This window comes from Macaca nemestrina, chromosome 20 (assembly GCF_043159975.1).
Source record: "Macaca nemestrina isolate mMacNem1 chromosome 20, mMacNem.hap1, whole genome shotgun sequence".
NCBI lineage: Eukaryota > Metazoa > Chordata > Mammalia > Primates > Cercopithecidae > Macaca > Macaca nemestrina.
This window is the reverse complement of record NC_092144.1, coordinates 13,340,682-13,363,184: the sequence shown is the minus strand read 5'-3', so window position 1 is coordinate 13,363,184 and position 22,503 is coordinate 13,340,682. Positions and strand designations below refer to the sequence as shown.

Below are 22,503 nucleotides of genomic sequence, written 5' to 3'. Positions count from 1 at the left end.
CTTCCGGACCCCTTGCCCACTGCCTGTGACCCTGGCCTCCTTCTGCGATGAAGCCTTTATACTTGAAAATAAAACATGAAAGCACTCAGACAGCTTGAGTGTGTGTGTAGTCAGCACAGAATCACAGCATCATCTCTTGGTGGGAAATTTGAGGCTTAACCCTGCTACAGTCAAAGATGATAATCAGTAGGAGTATAGATTGAGCTGCTGTAACAAAAAGACCTCAAAGCGACAGTAGCTATAAAAATATAAAAGTTTATTTTTCTCAGTGGTTCTGATCCATGCAGTCATTCAGGGATTCAGGTTCCTTTTCATTTCTTGCTCCACCTTCCCCTTGCGTATGGCCAAAGCTGGATCATAGGCATGTGTTATGTTCCAGCTCATAGGCAAGGAAAGTGTGTGGGGGAGCCCCCACCCAGACCCTGTGTTGCCACGTCACTTCTGACCACGTTCTGTTGCCAAGAACTCAGTCCATGCTGCACCTGGCTGCAAGGGAGCTGAGATGATGCCCAAATGCAGTACTTTTTTTCTTTTTGCTTTTTATTTATTTATTTTTAAGATAAGGTCTCATTCTGTCTCCCAGCCTGGAGTGCAGTGGTACAATCAGAGCTCCCTGCAGCTTCGAACTCCTGGGCTCAACCAATCCTCCTGCCTCAGCCTCCCAAGTAGCTGGGACTACAGATGTGTGCCATCATGCCCAGCTGATTGTTTTTGTTTTTGATGTTTCATTTTTGTAGTAAGGGGTCTTGCTCTGTTGCCCAGGCTGGTCTCAAACTCCCGGCCTTAAGTGATCCTTCCACCTTGGCCTGCCAAAGTGCTGGGATTATAGGCGTGAACCACTGTGCTGGGGTCCGAATGCAATTCTGTTATAGCGGGAACAGATTTTGGCAGGCAGCCAATTTCATGTATTTTCCTTTGCTCCATCTTCCATCCATGCCTTCCCCATGGAGGCCAAGCCCTTCTCTATAGGGGTCCTTCAATCCCACCTTTGCCTGGCTGGGAGTCCTCAGGTAAGTGACTCAGACTCTCTGAGCCCTCAGTGTCTTCATCCATCAAGAGGGCTAATCCAGGACTGGAGTGCAACCTGCATGAGCATCCCTCTGGCCTGGCTGGCAGTCTCCAGCCAGAGGTGTGGTTCAGGCCAGAACCTGCGGCCTGGGGGTGCCCAGAAGGCCCAGCTCCTCAGGTGTGGGCAGGAAGTGCTTCTCATACCCAGAGTCAAGTGGGGCTGTGACCTGGGGGGGCTGGGAGGACTCCATAACCGGCGGGGGCTCCATCTCCTCCACTTCCAGGATGGGCAAGTCCGCAAGGGGCTGGGCCTCAGGTACTTGCTGGGAAGAGATGAGGAGCTTGTAATCCTGCCCCAGCCTCCCCCACCTACCCCTCACCCTCTCCCCACTGCCCCAGAGGGCTCCGACTGGCCGGCCCTTTGACTCACCTCCATGTGGGGCTGGCCTGAACTGCTGTTGGCAGGATCAGGAACCTTCTCCCAGACCCAGCGGGGCAGCACCTTGTGCCATAGGTGGTAGCACCTGGCAAGCCAGGAGGAGTCAGGGCAGCAGATCCAGATGGCCAGATGCCCCAGCCCAGGATGCAGGGTTCATGAATGTGACTGAGCCCCAAGGCCACCCTTCAAGCCCCCTGGAAGCTCAGCGAAATGCCCAGCCGCCTTCCCCACGTGGGCAGAGATGCATGTATCTGACAGCCTCACCTTCCAGAGGTGGCCAGGCTCAGACCACACCCCATCAGGAACAAGCCCCACAAGAACAGGATGCCCGGCAGGACTTTCCACCTCAGGGTGTTATCTGGTAGGGTAGGGAAGAGATCATTCTTAATTTTTATTTTATTTTATTTATTTATTTTTTTTTTTTATTTTTTTTTTTTGAGACAGAGTCTTGCTCTGTCACCCAGGCTGGAGTGCAGTGGCCGGATCTCAGCTCACTGCAGCCTCCGCCTCCCGGGTTCACGCCATTCTCCTGCCTCAGCCTCCCGAGTAGCTGGGACTACAGGCGCCCGCCACCTCGCCCGGCTAGTTTTTTGTATTTTTTAGTAGAGACAGGGTTTCACCGGGTTAGCCAGGATGGTCTCGATCTCCTGACCTTGTGATCCGCCCGCCTCGGCCTCCCAAAGTGCTGGGATTACAGGCTTGAGCCACCGCGCCCGGCCAATTTTTATTTTATTTTATTTTTTATTTTTATTTTTGAGATGGAGTCTTGCCCTGTCGCCCAGGCTGGAGTGCAGTGGTGCAATCTCAGCTCACTGCAACCTCTGCCTCCTGGGTTCAAGTAATTCTCCTATCTCAATCTCCCAAGTAGCTGGGATTACAGCCGCGCGCCACCACGCCCGGATAATTTTTGTATTTTTAGTAGAGACGGAGTTTCACCACATTGGTCAGGCTGGTCTCAAACTCCTGACCTCAACTGATCTACCCACCTTGGCCTCCCAAAAGTGCTGAGATTACAGGTGTGAGCCACTGCGCCTGGCAATTCTTAATTTTTTAAAGACAGGGTCTTGCTCTGTTGCCCAGGCTGGAGTGCAGTGGTGTAATCAGCGTACTGCAGCCTCCAACTCCTGGGCTCAAGCGATCCTCCAGCCTCAGCCTCTCCAGGAGCTGGGACCACAGGCGCATGCTACCACATCCAGCTAATTGTTTTATTTTTTGTAGAGATGGGGTCTCACTATGTTGCCCAGGCTGGTGTCGAACTCCTGGGCTCAAGTAATTCTCCTGCCTCAGCCTCCCAGAGTGTTAGGATTACAGGGGTGAGCCACTGCACCAGCTTCCAAGTAATGACTCCAGACGCTACCTAGAGCGCATCCCCTCCCTGTGGCAATCCCATCCCAATCCCCCTACCTGGTAGATGAAGCCGGAGGATGGGACCAGGAGGGCCCTGTCCAGCGATGGTAGATGCTGTCACCCACAGCTCACAGGGACCCCAAGGAAGGTCAGGCAGGGTGACACTCTGTGTGTTGCCACTCACTGGAGAACACAACCAAAGAAGTTGGGGAGGTGGTCAAGCCTACCACAGGGCCTTTGCATGTGCTCTTCCTGCTGTCTGCAACACTTTCTCCCAGATATCAGCATGGCTCCTTCCTCATCTCTTTTAGGTCTTTGCTCAAAGGTCACTTCTTCCATGGGACTTTCCTTGACCCCGCTCTATTTGAAATTGCACCCCCTTCACCACCCACCTTCCTTGATTCTTTTTTTTTTTGAGATGGAGTCTCGCTCTGTAACACTCTGTTGCCCAGGATAGACTGCAGTGGTGCGATCTCAGTTCACTGCAACCTCCGCCTCCTAGGTTCAAGCAATTCTGCTGTCTCAGCCTCCTGAGTAGCTGGGACTACAGGTGCCTGCCACCACATCTGGCTAATTTTCATATTTTTAGTAGAGACCGGGTTTCACCATATTGGTCAGGCTGGTCTCAAACTCCTGATCTCAGGTGATCTGCCCGCCTCGGCCTCCCAAAGTGCTGGGATTATAGGTGTGAGCCACCGTGCCCAGCCCCTGGCTTCATTCTCTACTCGGCAGTTATCACCATCTTATACACTGCTTAGATATTATTTAGTTTTTCTTTGCACAATCTCGGCTCACTGCAACCTCCACCCCCTGGGTTCAAGCAATTCTAGTGCCTCAGCCTCCTGAGTAGCTGGACTACAGGCTGCGCCACCAGGCCTGGCAAATTTTGTATTTTTAGTAGAGATGAGGTTTCACCATGTTGGCCAGGCTGGTCTCAAACTCCTGACCTCAAGTGATCTGCCTGCCTTTGCCTCCCAAAGTGTGGGGATTACAGGTGTGATCCACCATGCCAGACCTTCTATATATATATTTAAAATTACATATAGGCCAGGCATGGTGACTCAAGCCTATAGTCCCCGCACTTTGGGAGGCCGAAGCGGGTGGATCATGAGGTCAGGGGTTCAAGACCAGCCTGACCAACATGGCAAAACCCCGTCTCTACTAAAAATACAAAAATTAGCTGGGCATGGTGGTATGTGCCTGTAATTTCAGTAACTTAGGAGGCTGAGGAGGCTGAGGCAGGAGAATCACTTGAATCTGGGAGGAGGAGGTTGCAGCGAGCCAAGATTGCACCATTGCACTCCAGCCTGGGTGACAAAGCAAGACTCCGTCTCAAAAAAAAAAAAAAAAAAAAAAAAAAGGAACCGTACCACAGAATTTTGACATCCTTTTATCTTTTTCACTAATAAAATATGATAGGCATCTTTCAATGTCGATAAATATAGATTGGCATCCTCATTTTTAATGGCTGAATGAAAGTTCATTACATTGATAGCCAAGAGGGAATTGAGGACACTATGTATGGTCCCTGGGCCAAAGAGGCCCACGTGGGGACAAGGGGTGGGGTTGACTGATGAGTGGGTCTTGTGGGGGCTGGGAGGATAGGTTGGCAGGCAGAGAAGCTCACCATTCATGCAGACGGAGGGGCTGGTTCCACCCTGGGCACACAAGGTGTAGTGGGTGAGGTGTCCTCGAAGCTGGTGCCTTGGGACCTCTCCCCACGCTATGGCGGGGGTCCCTGGAGGGGCATCTTGGAGTCGCCAAAGCGTTGGCCCCACTAGGGGTGCTGGGGAGGAAGGCAGTAGGTCAAGGTCGGCCTGGGTTACAGGAGCCCCCCCATCCTCCAGCCCCACCTCTTACCTAGTTCCTCTCTGAACCCCCAGATGGAGGGTGCAGGGGCCAAACCCGAAGCAGAAACTGCGGTCACAGTGATTCGATAGGGGACGCCGACTGTGAAATTCCCTGAGTGACAAAGGAACAAAGACCAGTTAGAATTGGCTCTCCTGGCCGGGCGCGGTGGCTCAAGCCTGTAATCCCAGCACTTTGGGAGGCCGAGACGGGCAGATCACGAGGTCAGGAGATCGAGACCATCCTGGCTAACACAGTGAAACCCCGTCTCTACTAAAAAATACAAAACACTAGCTGGGCGAGGTGGCGGGCGCCTGTAGTCCCAGCTACTCGGGAGGGTGAGGCAGGAGAATGGCGTGAACCCAGGAGGCAGAGCTTGCAGTGAGCTGAGATCCGGCCACTGCACTCCAGCCTGGGCAAGAGAGCCAGACTCTGCCTCAAAAAAAAAAAAAAAAAAAAGAATTGGCTCTCCTTCCCATGCCCATTTCCTACTTGCTAGGTGTCTTCATTGGGTTCCCCAGAAGGACACCCTGAGATAAGGATCTGAGTGTAAGTCATTTATCTAGGAGGTAATCCCAGAAAACCCCAATAGGGCAGCAGGGGAGTGAAATGGGGAAGGAACAAGTTCTCACTGTGGACAACTGAGACGCAGTCCCATGGGGGACCTCTTGGTGGCAGCAGAGAGCAGACATCACAGAGTCAGCCCAGCTCAGGAGGGAGCTGGGGTATTAATCCACCAAGCCTCATTAGTCATGGCTGAGGGCTGCTCCTGAGGGCTCTTAACTCCTCAATATTTCCATCTTGCTTCTCCAGCAGGCAAAATGCCTCAGTGACCAGAAAAAGCCCTCAGGCCAGGAAACTTAAGTGTGGGCAGCTGGGAGAGAGGCCTAAGGGCTCTGACGTGGTCAAACAGATATGAGCAGGCAACTGACAGCACCTACCGTGGTAACTGAGGCTGCTGCAGTCCCTCCTCTAAACCCTATTACATCCACATAGCCTTCCTAAACTGGGAATTTTCCATAATTGTGCCTTTGCTTCTTTGGTTCATATATCCTTGTGGGTCTTGGGACTGTGTCCTAAATTTCTCACCCAACATCTTTGCAGTTCTTCCAAGTCCTTTAATTAAGTAACTAATTAATAAAGATTTCTTGCCAGGTATGGTGGCTCATGCCTGTCACCCCAGCACTTTGGGAGGCCAAGACAGGGGGATTGCCTGAGCTCAGGAGTTCAAGAACAGCCTGGGCAACATGGAGAAACCCCACCTCTACAAAAAATACAAAAACTATCTGGGCTTGGTGGCGTGTGCCTGTAATCCCAGCTCCTCAGGACGCTGAGGTGGGAGGAATGCTTGAGCCATGGAGGCTGACGCTGCAGTGAGCTGAGATCACGCCACTGCAGTCCAGCCTGGCTGACAGAGTGAGACTCATCTCTTAAAAAAAAAAAAAAGAGATGCCGGGTGTGGTGGCTCACGCCTGAAATCCCAGCACTCTGGGAGGCTGAGGAGGGCAGATCACGAGGTCAAGAGATCAAGACCATCTTGGCTAACACGGTGAAACTCCATTTCTACTAAAAATACAAAAATACAAAAAAAAAAAAAATTAGCCAGGTGTAGTAGCAGGCACCTGTAGTCCCAGCTACTGGGGAGGCTGAGGCAGGAGAATGGCATGAACTCGGGAGGCAGAGCTTGCAGTGAGCCGAGATCACGCCACTGCACTCCAGCCTGGGCGACAGAGCGAGACTCCGTCTCAACAACAACAACAAAAAGGCCAGGTGTGGTGGCTCACCCCTGTCATCCCATCATTTTGGGAGGCTGAGGTGGGTGGATCTCTTGAGGTCAGGAGTTTGATACCATCTTGGCCAACCATGGTGAAACCCCGTCTCTACTAAAAATAAAAAAAATTAGCTGGGCATGTCGGTAGGCGCCTGTGATCCCGGTTACTCCCTGGAGGCTGAGGCACGAGAATCGCTTGAACCCAGGAGGTGAAGACTGCAGTGAGCTGAGATCGTGCCACTGCACTCCAGCCTGGGTGACAGAGCCAGCCTCCATCTCAAAAAAAGAAAAAAAAAAAAAAAAGAAAAGTTAGGCTGGGCACAGTGGCTCACGCCTGTAATCCGAGCACTTTGGGAGGCAAAGGCAGGCAGATCACTTGAGGTCAGGAGTTGGAGACCAGCCACACCAACATGGTGAAACCCCGTCTCTACTAAAAAAAAAAAAAAAAATTAACCGGGTGTGGTGGCACACTCCTGTAGTCCCAGCTACTCAGGAAGCTGAGTCACGAGAACCGCTTGAACCCAGAAGATGGAGGTTGCAGTGAGCTGAGATGGCGCCATTGCACTCTAGCCTGGGCCACAGAGTGGGATCTTGCCTCCAAAAATCAAAAAAAAAAAAAAGAAAGAAAGAAAAAAAAAAAGTCTTGCGTGAATTCACGCTACTTTATTGTTTATTTATTTATTTATTTTTTTGAGACCGAGTCTCACTCTGTCACCCAGGCTAGAGTGCAATGGCGCAATCTTGGCTCACTGCAACTCCACCTCCCAGGTTCAAGCGATTCTCCTGCCTCAGCCTCCCGAGTAGCTGGAACTACAGGTGTGCGCCGCCACGCCCCACTAATTTTTGTATTTTTAGTAGAGACAGGGTTTCACTACGTTGGCCAGGCTGGTCTCGAACTCCTGACCTCAGGTGATCTGCCCCTTTCAGCCTCCCAAAGTGCTGGGATTACAGGCGTGAGCCACCAAGCCCGGCCATCACGCTGCTTTAATCATAGCACTCCCTCTTACAAGTCCACCCATCTGTATGCTCTGTTTTAACAGCTGGGATGGAAACCCAGGTGTCCCAGGGCCTCACCTGGTAACAGAGCACTGAAGTTCCCAGGGGGAAGCCGGACCCAGTTGAGTTTCTCCAGGGGGTCCCCATCTCGAGTCCAGTCCACTACATGCTCCCGTGGCTCCCCAGGCCCCGGTCGCCAGGTCACCAGTAGCTCCGTGCTCCCAGCGATGCTGCTGACCGCCACGCTATGGGGGGCAGAGGCTGAATCTGGAGGGTGGAGAGAAGTCTCAGCTGGCCACTCAGGAAGCCACCTCCCACCCCTCCAGGGCGCCGAGCTGAGGAAGGTCACAGTCTCTCACCCAAGCAGACCAAAGAGAGGTTGGTGAGAGGCTCCCAGCTTGTGGCGTTGATAGCGGACACTCTGGCCCACTCTGCCCCGCTGGGAATAAGGGAGCCGCAGCAGGTAACTCCTTCCGGACTCAGCTCACGACCTCCAACCCAGAACCAGACTTTGTAGCTCACCTGCACACAGGGCCCTGGGGCCTGAGGGATGAAGGGAAAAAAGGGTTAATATCTCCCATTAATTAGGCACATGTATGTCTCCCCCTGAGGTCACCTGATAAACCACTGGTCAGTGAAGCTTTTTCTTGTTTTGTTTTGTTTTTTGAGACTGAGTCTCGTTCTGTTACCCAGACTAGAGTGAAGTGGCGCGATCTCAGCTCACTGCAACCTCCACCTCCCGGGTTCAAGTGATGTCCCTGCCTCAGCCTCCTGAGTAGCTGGGATTACAGGCACCTGCCATCACGCCCAGCTAATTTTTGTATTTTTAGTAGAGATGGGGTTTCACCATGTTGGCACTTTGGGAGGCCCAGGAAGGTGGATCACGAGGTCAGGAGTTCAAGACGATCCTGGCCAAGATGGTGAAACTCCCAACTCTAGTGAAAATACAAAAATAAGCCGGGCGTGGTGGCAGGTGCCTGTAATCCCAGCTACTCTGGAGGCTGAGGCAGAGAATGGCCTGAACCTGGGAGGCGGAGGTTGCAGTGAGCTGAGATGAGATCACACCGCTGCACTCCAGCCTGGGCGACAGAGCGAGACTTCATCTCAAAATAAGTAAATAAATAAATAAACTCTTAGCACACTGTGTTATATTTTCTGGGGCTGAGCTCCAGTCTCGCTGTCAGGTTTTTGCATCTGCTGCCTCCGCCCGGAATATCTGCACCCATCCTCATGGCTCAGACCTCTCTGAAGCAGCTGACATTGGTGGAGACTTGCTCCATACCCCACCCTATACTGACCATTCTAGCAACGCATCCTTGAATCTTCGAAGCAACCTCAAGGGGGCAGTATGGGAAACTCTGTCTTGTTTATGTCAGTGGTGTTTTGTTGTTGTTGTTGTTGTTTTGTTTTTTGTTTTGGAGACGGAGTTTCACTCTTGTTGCCCAGGCTGGAGTGCAGTGGCGTGATCTCGGCTCACTGCAACCTCCACCTCCTGGGTTCAAGCGATTCTCCCGTCTCAGCCTCCTAAGTAGCTGGGATTACAGGTGCCTGCCACCGCTCCCAGCTAATTTTTGTATTTTTAGTAGAGATGGGGTTTCACCATGTTGGCCAGGCTGGTCTCCAACTCCTGACCTCAAGTGATCCACCCTCCTCGGCCTCCCACAGTGCTGGGATTACAAGTGTGAGCCACTGCATCCGGTCTTATGTCATTGTTATTTAGGGGATTCCTGACACGTGCAGAGAAATGTAACTGGTCCCTGAAGCTCACCTTCCACAGAAGCAAGGGTTCCTCTCCTCCAGGCGTCCCACAGAGGTTCCCTGATACCCACACATCTTTTGGAGCTGGCAAGGATGAGGAAACGGGGGAATAAATGAGTGGGACATGATTGGACAGACTCCGTGGGTGGGAAGGGCGTAGATTGAGGGCAAGCCCAGATATCCTCACCAGCAGGCGGTGTCTGGAAGGACAAAATGGGGCTCCACTCGCCCCACAAATCCTCTTCCTTCTCCATTCGGCAGCGGCCATACACTTGGTAGCCAGTGGCTAGCTCCAAATCTTGGATCTCAACAGGGGCCAGGGGTATGGTCTTCAGCTCCAGTTCCAGCTGGGGGAGAGACAGGTGAATGTGATGGGCCCAGGGCCTGAGTCAAGGGTATTTGAACTTATCGGGTTTTTTTTGTTTTTTTTTTTGGACTTTGTTTTTCATTTTGAGACAGTCTCATTCTGTGGCCCAGGCTAGAGTGCAGTGGTGCGATCTTGGCTCACTGCAACCTCTCCCTCCTGGGTTCAAGCGATTCTCCTGCCTCAGCCTCCTGAGTACCTGGGATTACAGGCACCTATCACCACACCTGGCTTTTTTATGTTTGTTGAGACGGAGTCTTTTTTTTTTTTTTTTGAGACAGAGTCTCGCTCTGTTGCCCAGGCTAGAGTGCAGTGGCGCAGTCTCAGCTCATTGCAAGCCCCACCTCCCGGGTTCAAGCCATTCTCCTGCCTCAGCCTCCCGAGTAGCTGGGACTATAGGCACCCGCCACCACACCCCACTAATTTTTTGTATTTTTAGTAGAGACAGGGTTTCACCGTGTTAGCCAGGATGGTCTCGATCTCCTGACCTCGTGATCCGCCCGCCTCGGCCTCCCAAAGTGCTGGGATTACAGGTGTGAGCCACCGTGCCCAGCCAACTTTTGTATTTTTAGTAGAGACAGGGTTTCACCATCTTGGCCAGGCTGGTCTTGAATTCCTGATCTCAGGTGATCTGCCCACCTCGGCCTCCCAAAGTGCTGGGATTAGAGCCACTGCGCCTAGCTGGTACTTGAACTTATCTATCAGCACAGCGAGCAACTGTTTGTATTTGCCCAGGACCAAGGGGGTTTCCAGAACATGGGCCTGTCAGAAAAATTGGCACAGTCCTGAGCAGACAGAGAAAAGGTGGTCACTCTGTGTGTTAGGTATAGCAGGAAGTGGTAACTTCTATTATTATCTCATTTTATAGGTGAGGGAACTGAGGCCCAGAGAGGGAAAGTGACTAGCCCAAGGTCACAGAGCTGGTGTGCTGGAGCTGAGCACTGAGGTAGTCAGATTCCAAAGTCTGCCTCTCAGCCGGGTGAGGTGGCTCATGCCTGTAATCCCAACACTTTGGGAGGTGGAGGCAGGTGGCTCACCTGAGGTCAGGAGTTTGAGACCAGCCTGGCCAACACAGCAAAACCCCATCTCTACCAAAAAAAAACTTAACTGGGCATAGTGGCACATGCCTGTAATCCTACCTACTTGGGGGGCTGAGGTGGGAGAATCGCTTGAACCTGGGAGGTGGAGGTTGCAGTGAGTTGAAATGGTGCCACTGCACTCCAGTCTGGGCAACAGAGCGAGACTCCGTCTCAAAAAAAAAAAAAAAGGGACTGGGTACGGTTGCTCACGCCTGTAATCCCAGGACTTTGGGAGGCCCAGGCAGGCTGATCACTTGAGGTCAGGAGTTCAAGACCAGCCTGACCAACACGGAGAAACCCCGTCTCTACTAAAAACACAAAATTAGCCAGGCATGATGGCGCATGCTTGTAATCCCAGCTACTCGGGAGGCTGAGGCAGGAGAATCGCTTGAACCCAGATGGCAGAGGTTACAGTGAGCCAAGATCCTGCCATTGCACTCCAGCCCGGGCAATAAGAGCAAAACTCCGTCTCAAAAAAAAAAAATTCTGGCCGGGCGCGGTGGCTCAAGCCTGTAATCCCAGCACTTTGGGAGGCCGAGACGGGTGGATCACGAGGTCAGGAGGTCGAGACCATCCTGGCTAACACGGTGAAACCCCGTCTCTACTAAAAAATACAAAAATCTAGCCGGGCGAGGTGGCGGGCGCCTGTAGTCCCAGCTACTCGGGAGGCTGAGGCAGGAGAATGGCGTGAACCCGGGAGGCGGAGCTTGCAGTGAGCTGAGATCCGGCCACTGCACTCCAGCCTGGGCGACAGAGCGAGACTCCGCCTCAAAAAAAAAAAAAAAAAAAAAAATTCTGGCCGGGCGCGGTGGCTCAAGCCTGTAATCCCAGCACTTTGGGAGGCCGAGACAGGCGGATCACGAGGTCAGGAGATCGAGACCATCCTGGCTAACCCGCTGAAACCCCGTCTCTACTAAAAAAAAAAATACAAAACACTAGCCGGGCGAGGTGGCGGGCACCTGTAGTCCCAGCTACCCGGGAGGCGGAGTTTGCAGTGAGCTGAGATCTGGCCACTGCACTCCAGCCTGGGCAACACAGCAAGACTCTGTCTCAAAAAAAAAAAAAAATTCTGCATCTCATGTTGCTCTGAATTGCATGAATAATCACAACTCTCAACTCTTTTTTTTTCTTTTTTTGAGACAGAGTCTTGCTCTGTTGCCCAGACTGGAGTGCAGTGGCACGATCTCGGCTCACTGCATCCTCCACCTCCCAGGTTCAAGCGATTCTCCTGCCTTAGCCTCTCAAGTAGCTGGGACTACAGGTACCCATCACCACGCCCAGCTACTTTTTTGTACTTTTAGTAGAGATGGGGTTTCACCATGTTGGCCAGGCTGGTCCCGAACTCCTGACCTCAGGTGATCCGCACTCCTTGGCCTCCCACAGTGCTGGGATTACAGGTGTGAGCCACCGCACCTGGCCGGATTATTTTTTAACTTCTTAGAGACAAATCTTGCTATCCTGCCCAGGCTGTTCTCAAACTCTTGACCTCAAACAATCCTCCTGCCTCAGCCTCCTGAGTAGCTGAGACTCCAGGCATGAGCCACCATGCCCTCATAATTGTTTCACCTTTTTCGTAGAGATGAGGTCTCCCTAAGTTGCCCAGGCTGGTCTTGAACTCTTGGCCTCAAGTGATCCTCCTGCCTCAGCCTCCCAAGGTGCTGGGATTTTAGGAATTAGCCACCATGACGGGGTGATAGATTATTTTGGCAGGAGAAAAAAAAATTTTTTTTGAGACTGAGTCTTGCTCTGTCGCTCAGGCTGGAGTGCAGTGGCCCAGTCTCGGCTCACTGCAACTTCCGCCTCTCAGGTTCCAGTGAATCCTGCTTCAGCCTTCGGTAGCTGGGATTACAGGCACCTACCACCATGCCTGGCTAATTTTTGTATTTTTAGTGGAGATGGGATTTCGCCATGTTGGCCAGGCTGGTCTCGAACTCTTGACCTCAAGTGATCTGTCCCCTTTGGCCTCCCAGAGTGCTGGGATTATAGGCGTGAACCGCCGCGCCCGGCCATGGGAGGAGAATTTGTAACTGAACAAGAGGCACGTGCAGGCATTTTGTGTGGGATGCAGACAGGCTCAGGGACAGGCACAGAATGAGTCCTTGGCTGGGTCTCAGATTAGGGGATGTTGCCTCAGTCCCTGCCCAGGATAGCGTGGGGAGAAAAGGACCCCAGCACTCACCAGGGTCCAGGCCGCCTCCTGACATCTTCGGTAGTGGAACTGGCAGATCAGAACTTTATGAGACGGCCACGTAGGTGGGGCCCAATGGACAATGGCCTCCAGGGGCTCATCCTCGGAAACGTCCACGTCAGGGCCCAGCTGGGGGGCATTTGGCTTCACTGGGGAAGAGAAAACCAGGGTGTAGCGAGCCATGCCCTCCAAGAGCACCCCACCCCGCATAGAGCGCCCCACCCTCCCGCCACATTACTTTGGGTTTCCAGGTTCACGAAGATGGGGGTCCAGAGAGGCTGGCCTGCCTTAGTGCCCCAGACAAGGAGCTTGTCAGACATGGTGAGCTGTTCCCGAGGAATGGCCACCCAGCTCTGCCCGGCTGCCACTGCCACAGTCTGGGTTTTGTTGGAACGGCTGTGAGGAGAGAGGCGGGGGTGAGATGTACACTCGGCTACAGCCAGGGCCACTAATAACCACCCTTGTGCCAACAGAGTGGCTGCAGCCTGCTCCGTTTGGGTTCAAATCCCACCTCTGCTGCTTCAGAGCTGTGTGACCTTGAGTAAGTAACTTAACGTCTCTGTGCGCTAGTTTCCTCATCTACAAAATGAGGGTAATAAATGTAACTGCTCTTTTTTTTTTTTTTTTTTTTTTTGACACAGTCACCTAAGTTGGACTGTAATGTGATCTTGGCTTACTGCAACCTCTTCCTCCTGGGTTCAAGTGATCCTGCCACCTCATCCTCCCAAGTAGCTAGAATTACAGGCATGTGCCACCACACCTGGCTAATTTTCTTGTATTTTTAGTAGAGATGTGGTTTCACATGTTGGCTAGGCTGGTCTCGAACTCCTGACCTCAAGTGATACACACACCTCGGCCTCCCAAAGTGCTAAGATTATAGGCATGAGCCACCATGCCCAGTTGTAACTGCTCTTTTCTCTCTCTGTTTTTCTTTCTTTCCTTCCCTTTCCCTCCCTCCCTCCCTCCCTCCTCTCTCTCTTTCTCTCTCTCTCTCTCTTTCTTTCTTTCTTTTTTTATTTTTTGAGACGGAGTTTTGCTCTTGTTGCCCAGGCTGGAGTGCAATGGTGCGATCTTGGCTCACTGCAACCTCTGCCTCCCAGGTTCAAGTGATTCTCCTGCCTCAGCCTCCCTAGTGGCTGGAATTACAGGCATGTGCCACCACACCCGGATAATTTTGTACTTTTAGTAGAGACAGGGTTTCTCCATGTTGGTCAGGCTGGACTCGAACTCCAACCTCAGGTGATCCGCCTGTCTCGGCCTCCCAAAGTGCTGGGATTACAGGCATGAGTCACCACGCCCAGTCCTGTCCTCTCTTTTTTGTTTTAGAGACACGATCTCACTCTGTCACTGGAGTGGTGGGATCATAGATCACTGCAACCTTGAACTCCTAGGCTCAAGTAATCCTCCTGACTCAGCCTCTAGAGTAGCTGGGATAACAGCCTCCAGAGTAGCTGGGATAACAGGTGTGCATCACAGTGCCCAGCTAATTTTTAAATTTTTTGTAGAAATGGGGTCTTGCTATGTTGCCCAGGCTAGTCTCTCTAACTCTCGGCCTCAAGCAATCACATACTGAGACCCCGCATCTTTACAAAAAATGTTTTAAAAATTAGCCAGGGGTGGTGGCGCATACCTGTGGTTCCAGCTACTTGAGAGGCTGGGGTGGGAGGATTGATTGAGCCCAGTAGGTTGAGTTGGAATCATGCCACTGCACTCCAGCCTGGGTGACAGGGTAAGACCCTGTCTCAAAAACAGCAACAAAAACACCATATATATAGAAAGAGAGAGAGAGGCCAGGTGCGGTGGCTCACACCTGTGATCCCAGCACTTTGGGAGGCCAAGGCAGGTGTATCACGAGGTCAAGAGATCGAGACCATCCTGGCCAACACGGTGAAACCCCGTCTACTAAAAATACAAAAATTAGCTGGGCGTGGTGCTGCATGCCTGTAATCCCAGCTACTTGGGAGGCTGAGGCAGGAGAATCGCTTGAACCAGGGAGTCGGAGGTTGCAGTGAGCCAAGATCGCACCACTGTACTCCAGCCTGGCAACAGAGTGAGACTCTGTCTCAAAAAAAAAAAAAAAAAAGGGAGAGAGAGAGGTCTCGGTCTGTTGGCCAGACTGGTCTGGAACTCCTGGCCTCAAGCAATCCCCACCACCACCCCCCTTGGCCTCCCAGTGTTGGGATTACAGGTACGGGGAGGGCGGTGAGGTGGGGGGAGAGGGGTGGGGCAGGGGCAGGCCATCACACCCAGCCTGAGGAGACATTTGAATAAAGGCCTGAAGGAGATGAGGACAGAACCATACAGTAGCTAGAAGAACAGCATTCCAGGAAGAGGAGACACAGGGTGCAAAGGCCTGGAGGCCAAACTGTGCCTGGTGTGTTTGACAAATAGTAAGAGGGGCCAGGTGTGGTGGCTCACGGCGGTAATCCCAGCACTTCAGGAGGCTGAGGCAGGCGGATCACTTGAAGCCAGGAGTTGGAGACCAGCCTGGACAACATCGTGAAACCCCATCTCTACTAAAAATACAAACATTAGCCATGTGTGGTGGCCGACGCCTGTAGTCCCAGCTACTTGGGAGGCAAGAGAATCGCTTGAACCCGTGAAATGGAGGTTGCAGTGAGCCGAGATTGAGCCACTGCACTCCAGCCTGGGCAACAGAGCCAGACTCTGTCTCAAAAAAATAAATAAATAAAAATAATAAGGAAATGAAATAAGTTTGTCCAACGGACATCTGTCTTCCCAATGCAGCACTACTCACAATAGCCAATATATGGAATGTGTCCATCACCAGATGTATGGATCAAGAATATGTGGGGCTGGGCGCGGTGGTTCACGCCTGTAATCCCAGCATTTTGGGAGGCTGAGGTGGGCAGAGTTCAGGTCAGGAGTTTGAGACCAGCCTGACCAACATGGTGAAACCCCATCTCTACTAAAAATACAAAAATTAGCCAGGCCTGATGGTGCTCGCCTGTAATCCCAGTTACTCAGGAGGCTAAAGCTGGAGAATCGCTTGAACCCAGGAGGCGGAGGTTGCAGTGAGCTGAGATTGGCCATTGCACTCCAGACTGAGCGACAGAGCGAGACTTTGTCTCAAAAGAAAAAAAAAGCCAGGCGCGGTGGCTCAAGCCTGCAATCCCAGCACTTTGGGAGGCCGAGATGGGCGGATCACGAGGTCAGGAGATCGAGACCATCCTGGCTAACACGGTGAAACCCCGTCTCTACTAAGAAATACAAAAAAACTAGCCGGGCGAGGTGGCGGGCGCCTGTAGTCCCAGCTACTCGGGAGGCTGAGGCCGGAGAATGGCGTGAACCCGGGAGGCAGAGCTTGCAGTGAGCTGAGATCCGGCCACTGCACTCCAGCCTGGGCTACAGAGCGAGACTCCGTCTCAAAAAAAAAAAAAAAAAAAAAAGGCCGGGTGCGGTGGCTCAAGCCTGTAATCCCAGCACTTTGGGAGGCCGAGACGGGCGGATCACAAGGTCAGGAGATCAAGACCATCCTGGCTAACATGGTGAAACCCCATCTCTACTAAAAAATACAAAAAAAAAAAAAACTAGCCGGGCGAGGTGGCGGGCGCCTGTAGTCCCAGCTACTCGGGAGGCTGAGGCAGGAGAATGGCGTGAACCGGGGAGGCAGAGCTTGCAGTGAGCTGAGATCCGGCCACTGCACTCCAGCCTGGGCGACAGAGAGAGACTCTGTCTCAAAAAAAAAAAAAAAAGAAGAAGAAAATACACTGCGCGGGTGGATCACTTGAGATGAAGAGTTTGAGATCAGCCTGGCCAACATGGTGAAACTCAGCTCTATAAAAATACAAAAATTAGCCAGATGTGGAGATGCGCACCTGTAATCTCAGCTACTTGGGAGGCTGAGGCAAGAGAATCGGTTGGACCGTGGAGGCGGAGGTTGCAGTGAGCTGAGATCGCGCCACTGTACTCCAGCCTGGGCGACAGAGCGAGTAGATGGAAATGGAGAACAATATGTTACGTGAAATAAGACACGGAAAGACAAACACCACATGTTTTCACTGATACATGGAATCTAAAACATTTGAACTCCTCCTAGAGGCAGAGTAAACTGGTGACTACAGAGGCTGGGAGAGAAAATCATGGTCAAAGAATACAAAATTACAGGCTGGGCATAATGGCACCTGTAATTCCAGCATTTTGGGAGGGCAAGGTGGGAGGATCGCTTGAGCCCAAGAGTTCAAGACTAGCTTACGCAACAGAGCAAGACTCTGTCTCTACCAAATAAATTATTTATTTATTTACTTTTAAAATTATTCTTACTTTTTTCCCTTCTCTCCTCTTCTTCTTCTTCTTCTTATTCTTTGTTTCTTTCTTTCTTTCTTTTTTTTAATAGAGACGGTCTCACTATGTTGCTCAGGCTGGTCTCCAACTCCTGGGCTCAAACCATCCTCCCGCCTCAGCCTCCCAAAGTGCTGGGATTACAGACGTGAGCTACCACTACAAAAAAATTTTTAAAATGAATGGCACATTCCTGTGTTCCAATTACTGGGGAGGCCGAGGAGGGAAAATGGCTCAAGCTAGGAGTTTGAGGTTGCAATGAGCTATGATCGCACCACTGCCCTCTATCCTGGGTGACAGAGCAAGACCTCTTCCCAAAATAAATAAAATCAATACATAAATCAAAAAAACTAAAATAAAAATAGAAAAGAAGGAACTTATCTGACTCCCCAATCCCTGCACCAATTAAAACTAGGCCCCCCGCCGGGCTCAGTGGCTCATGCCTGTAATCCCAGCACTTTGGGAGGCCCAGGTGGGTGGATCATCTGAAGTGGGGAGTTCAAGACCAGCCTTATCAACATGGAGAAACCCCGTCTCTACTAAAAATACAAAATTAGCCGTGCGTGGTGGCACATGTTTGTAATCCCAGCTACTCGGGAGGCTGAGGCAGGAGAATTGCTGGAACCCGGGAGGCGGAGGTTGCAGTAAGCAGAGATCAAGCCATTGCACTCCAGCCTGGGCAACAAGAGCGAAACTCCATCTCAAAAAACAAAAAACTAGGCCTCCTTCTGGAGGTGAATGGTAACCAGGAAAGCACCATGGGAATGTACTTAATGCCACTGAACTGGACACTTAAAAATGGTTAGGATCGTAGATTTTGGCCAGGCACAGGGACTCACGCCTGTAATCCCAGCACTTTGGGAGGATGAGGGAGGTGGATCTCTTGAGCTCAGGAGTTCAAGACCAGCCTGGGCAACATGGTAAAACTCTGTGTCTACTAAAAAATATATTTAAAAAATTAGCTGGGCATGGTGGTGTATGCCTGTAGTCCCAGCTACTTAGGAGGCTGAGGTGGGAGGATCACCTGAGCCTGGGAAGTTGCTGCAGTGAGCTGACTGCCCCAGCCTGGGTGACAGGAGTAAGACACTGTTCCCAAAATAAATTTTAAAAATATCATGTTTTATGTTGTGTGATTTTTTTTTTTTTTTTAGACAGAGTCTCGCTCTGTCACCCAGGCTGGAGTACAGTGGTGCGATCTCAGCTCACTCCAACCTCTGCCTCCCGAGTTCCAGCGATTCTCCTGCCTCAGACTCCCAAATAGCTGGGAGTACAGGCATGTGCCACCAAGTCTGGCTGATTTTTGTATTTTTAGTAGAGACGGGGTTTCACCATGTTGGCCAGTCTGGTCTCCAGCTCCTGACCTCAGGTGATCCACCTGTCTCGGCCTCCCAAAGTGCTGGGATTACAGGCGTGAGCCACCGTGCAGGGCCTGTTGTGTGTATTTTAATCATTATTATTAAAAAGAAAAAAAAAATCCAGGACCTCTGTCTCCCATTCTTATCTTTCATTGGCCCTTTTCCTGTTCCCTCACTTAGCCCAATTTGAAATTATGAGTTTCCAGGTACGATTCATCATGAAGAAACACAGGTCTCTTCCTTGGACTGTGGGCAGGGCTTTCTGTCTACCTCTTTCACTGCAGCATCCCCAGCACCACACTGAATAATCTTTTAACATGCTCAGAGAGGTTAAGCGACTTGCCTGATGTCACACAGCAATAAAAAACAGCTTCACATTATGAAGCAACTTTCTCCTTGCCAAGCACCTAACTCTTTGAACACTCAGACTCAACCTTCAGAGGCAGATTCCATTATTATTTCCGTTATTTTTTATTTTTATTTTTATGTTTTTGAGACGGAGTCTCACTCTGTTGCCAGGCTGGAGTGCAGTGGTGAGATCTTGGCTCACTGCAAACTCTGCTTCCTGAGCTCAAGCGATTCTGCTGCCTCAGCCTCCTGAGTGACTGGGAGTACAGGCATGCACCACTAGACCTGGCTAATTTTGTATTTTTAGTAGAGATGGGGTTTCACCATGTTGGTCAGGCTGGTCTCGAACTCCTGACCTCGTGATCTGCCCCCCGCGGCCTCCCAAAGTGCTGGGATTACAGGCGTGAGCTACGGCGCCAGCCATTTTTTTTTTTTTTCAAGACGGAGTCTCCCTCTCTCGCCCAGGCTGGAGTGCAGTGGCGTGATCTTGGCTCACTGCAAGCTCCACCTCCCGGGTTCACACCATTCTCCTGCCTCGGCCTCCCTAGTAGCTGGGACTACAGGTGATCGCCACCACAACCAGCTGATTTTTTTTTTTTTTTTGTATTTTTTAGTAGAGACGGGGTTTCACCGTGTTAGCCAGGATGGTCTCGATCTCCTGACCTCGGGATCCACCCGCCTCAGCCTCCCAAAGTGCCGGGATTACAGGCGTGAGCCACCGCACCCGGCCTGGCCATTTTTTATTTTAAAAAATTTTTTTGAGACAGAGTCTCATTCTGTCACCCAGGCTGGAGTGCAGTGGCACAATCTTAGCTCACTGCAACCTCTGCCTCTTGGGTTCAAGTGATCCTCCCACCTCAGCCTCCCGAGTAGCTGGGATTACTATAGCTGGTCTTGAACTCCTAACCTCAAGTAATCTGCCCACCTCAGCCTCCCAAAGTGCTGGGATTATAGGCGTGAGCCACAGCGCCTGGCCTATTTCCCTTTATTTATATTATAGTTTATGTTTTTTAACAGAGGGGCTCTCGGCCAGGCGCGGTGGCTCACACCTGTAATCCCAGAAGTTTGGGAGGCCGAGGCAGGTGGATCACCTGAGGTCAGGAGTTCAAGATCAGCCTGGTCAACATGGTGAAACTCCCCCCACCCCTACTAAAAATACAAAAATGAGCCAGGCATGGTGGCACATGCCTGTAATCCCAGCTATTTGGGAGGCTGAGGTAGGAGAATCGCTTGAACCCAGGAGGTGAAGGTTGCAGTGAGCCAAGATCGCACCATTGCACTCCAGCCTGGGCAACAAGAGCGAAACTCCATCTCAAAAAAAAAAAAAAAAAAAAAAAGGCCGGGCGTGTGGCTCAAGCCTGTAGTCCCAGCACTTTGGGAGGCCGAGACGGGCGGATCACGAGGTCAGGAAATCGAGACTATCCTGGCTAACACGGTGAAACCCCGTCTCTACTAAAAAAAAAATATAGGCCGGGCGCAGTGGCTCAAGCCTGTAATCCCAGCACTTTGGGAGGCCGAGACGGGCGGATCACAAGGTCAGGAGATCAAGACCATCCTGGCTAACACGGTGAAACCCCGTCTCTACTAAAAATACAAAAAAATTAGCCGGGCGTGGTAGCGTGCGCCTGTAGTCCCAGCTACTCGGGAGGCTGAGGCAGGAGAATGGCGTGAACCCAGGAGGCGGAGCTTGTAGTGAGCCGAGATCGCGCCACTGCACTCCAGCATGGGTGACAGAGCAAGACTCTGTCTCAAAAAAAAAAAAAAAATACAGGGCGCGGTGGCTCAAGCCTGTAATCCCAGCACTTTGGGAGGCCGAGACGGGCGGATCACGAGGTCAGCAGATCGAGACCATCCTGGCTAACACGGTGAAACCCCGTCTCTACTAAAAAATACAAAAAAACTAGCCGGGCAAGGTGGCGGGCGCCTGTAGTGCCAGCTACTCGGGAGGCTGAGGCAGGAGAATGGCCTAAACCCGGGAGGCGGAACTTGCAGTGAGCTGAGATCCGGCCACTGCACTCCAGCCTGGAGCGGCAGAGCGAGACTCCGTCTCAAAAAAAACAATACAAAAAACTAGCCGCGCGAGGTGGCGGGCGCCTGTAGTCCCAGCTACTCGGGAGGCTGAGGCAGGAGAATGGCGTAAACCCGGGAGGCGGAGCTTGCAGTGAGCTGAGATCCGGCCACCGCACTCCAGCCTGGGCGACAGAGCGAGACTCCATCTCAAAAAAAAAAAAAGAAAAAGAAAAAGAAAAAGAAAAGAAAAGAAAAAGAGACGGGCTCTCTAAAACTCTGAACTCTTGAACTCCTGGGCTCAAGCGATCCTCCCGCCTCAGCTTCCCAAAATGCTGGGATAACAGGTGCAAGCCACCTCTCCTGGTCCTATGATTGCTATTTAACAGAGAAATGTAAAGGAGCCTCAAAGAGGGAAAGTGATTTGCTCAGGGTGACACAGCAGAGAAACGAGGGAAGCTAGAATTGAAGGGCTTCGGAGTGGAGGAGTATTGGGGGAAGGGGGCAGACTCCTGAGACTTTTCTTTTTTCTTTTTTTTCTTTTCTTTTTTTTTTTTTTTAATTGGGACAGTCTCACTCTGTGCCCCAGGCTGGAGTGCAGTGGCGAGATCTGAGATCACTGCAACCTCCGCCTCCCGGGTTCAAGCGACTCTCATGCCTCAGCCTCCTGAGTATCGGGGACTACAGGCGGGCGCCACCGCCCCCGGGTAACTTTTTTTGTATTTTTAGTATAGACAGGGTTTCACCATGTTGGCCAGGCTTGACTCCTAGAACCTTTCAACCATGGCAGTCTGGGACCTGAGCGGCCACCTCCAAAGCTTGTTTCCCCACGTCACCTCCCTGTACTCACTACTTTTGGCTCTGAAAGTGTAACTCGGAGGGGGCTCCCAGGTCCCCAAGAGGCTCCCACGAGCAGTTCAAGTCGCCCAAGGGTCCAACTCCGTAGCACTGCAGTGGCCCGGCGCTGCCTGGAGAGGGAGTCAGAGGGTCTCAGGAAAGGGGGTCGAATCCCCCACTTCCGCCTGCGCACCCCAGAACTTGGACTTCTGACAATTGCAAGGTGGGGGGCTTAGGGAAATGAGCAGCAGGAAGCCTCCCCAGGTTCCGTGCAAACCCCCCCTTTCCCTGTGCTCGCCACATCCTGTTAACCACCCGGAGAGCTCCCCCACCCCGCCCCGGGGCTCCGGTTCGACCTTGCTGCCGCCCATTCCCCAGTGTCGCCGGGTCCCTGCCGAGTGGCGCCTGCACCTCTGCCTTTCGCTCCGCAAACGCGTGGCTTATCCTAGAGCACTGGCGCCTTCGCGGGGAGAGCAGCGTTAGCACCCGGGACACGAGCTCCCTCCAGCACTCACCCTGGGGACGCGTCCGCTGGAAAAGCAGCCAGAGCAGAGGCAGCAGCGCCAGCTTGGGCAGCGGCCACGGCCAGAAAGGGGCGCCCCTGCCTCCCCGCATGGCGCCCCCCGCGCGTCCCGAGTCCGGCCCAGCCCTGCCGGGCCCGCGCGGCTGCGCTGCTCGGCTCCCAGCTCTGGGTACAGCGCCCGAGGCGGCAACGGGAAGCCGAGCCACCCCTGCAGGCCGCCTCCGCACCTTTCGCTCCGGGTCCCCGCCCCTTGCCCGCGACGGAAAGTCCCCGCTGGGGCTGCTGAGGGGGAGTGGGGAGGCGGCCTGGGGCGTCTGGGGGTGGGGGCCTCCG

General features: G+C 52.3%; 1 protein-coding gene across 2 annotated transcripts; it reads right to left on the bottom strand.

Moving 5' to 3' along the window:
* Positions 1 to 239: 239 nt before the first annotated feature.
* On the bottom strand, positions 240 to 22,471 carry LOC105498396 (interleukin 27 receptor subunit alpha). Of its 2 annotated transcripts, none has more exons than XM_011770558.3 (14): positions 22,163 to 22,471; positions 21,661 to 21,778; positions 13,037 to 13,194; positions 12,790 to 12,947; positions 9,355 to 9,514; positions 9,178 to 9,251; positions 7,769 to 7,952; positions 7,488 to 7,676; positions 4,655 to 4,756; positions 4,422 to 4,580; positions 2,852 to 2,977; positions 1,712 to 1,805; positions 1,439 to 1,532; positions 240 to 1,331 (listed from the first exon to the last, which is right to left on the bottom strand). In XM_011770558.3, exons 1-14 carry the CDS (start codon positions 22,260 to 22,262, stop codon positions 1,137 to 1,139), a joined length of 1,911 nt encoding a protein of 636 aa, XP_011768860.2. In that variant the 5' UTR covers positions 22,263 to 22,471; the 3' UTR covers positions 240 to 1,136. The 2 variants fall into 2 exon arrangements, with proteins under 2 accessions (XP_011768860.2, XP_011768783.1); XM_011770481.3 differs by lacking the exon at positions 22,163 to 22,471 and adding an exon at positions 16,638 to 16,735 and having other exon boundaries at positions 21,661 to 21,719.
* Between the last annotated feature and the right edge of the window lie 32 nt (positions 22,472 to 22,503).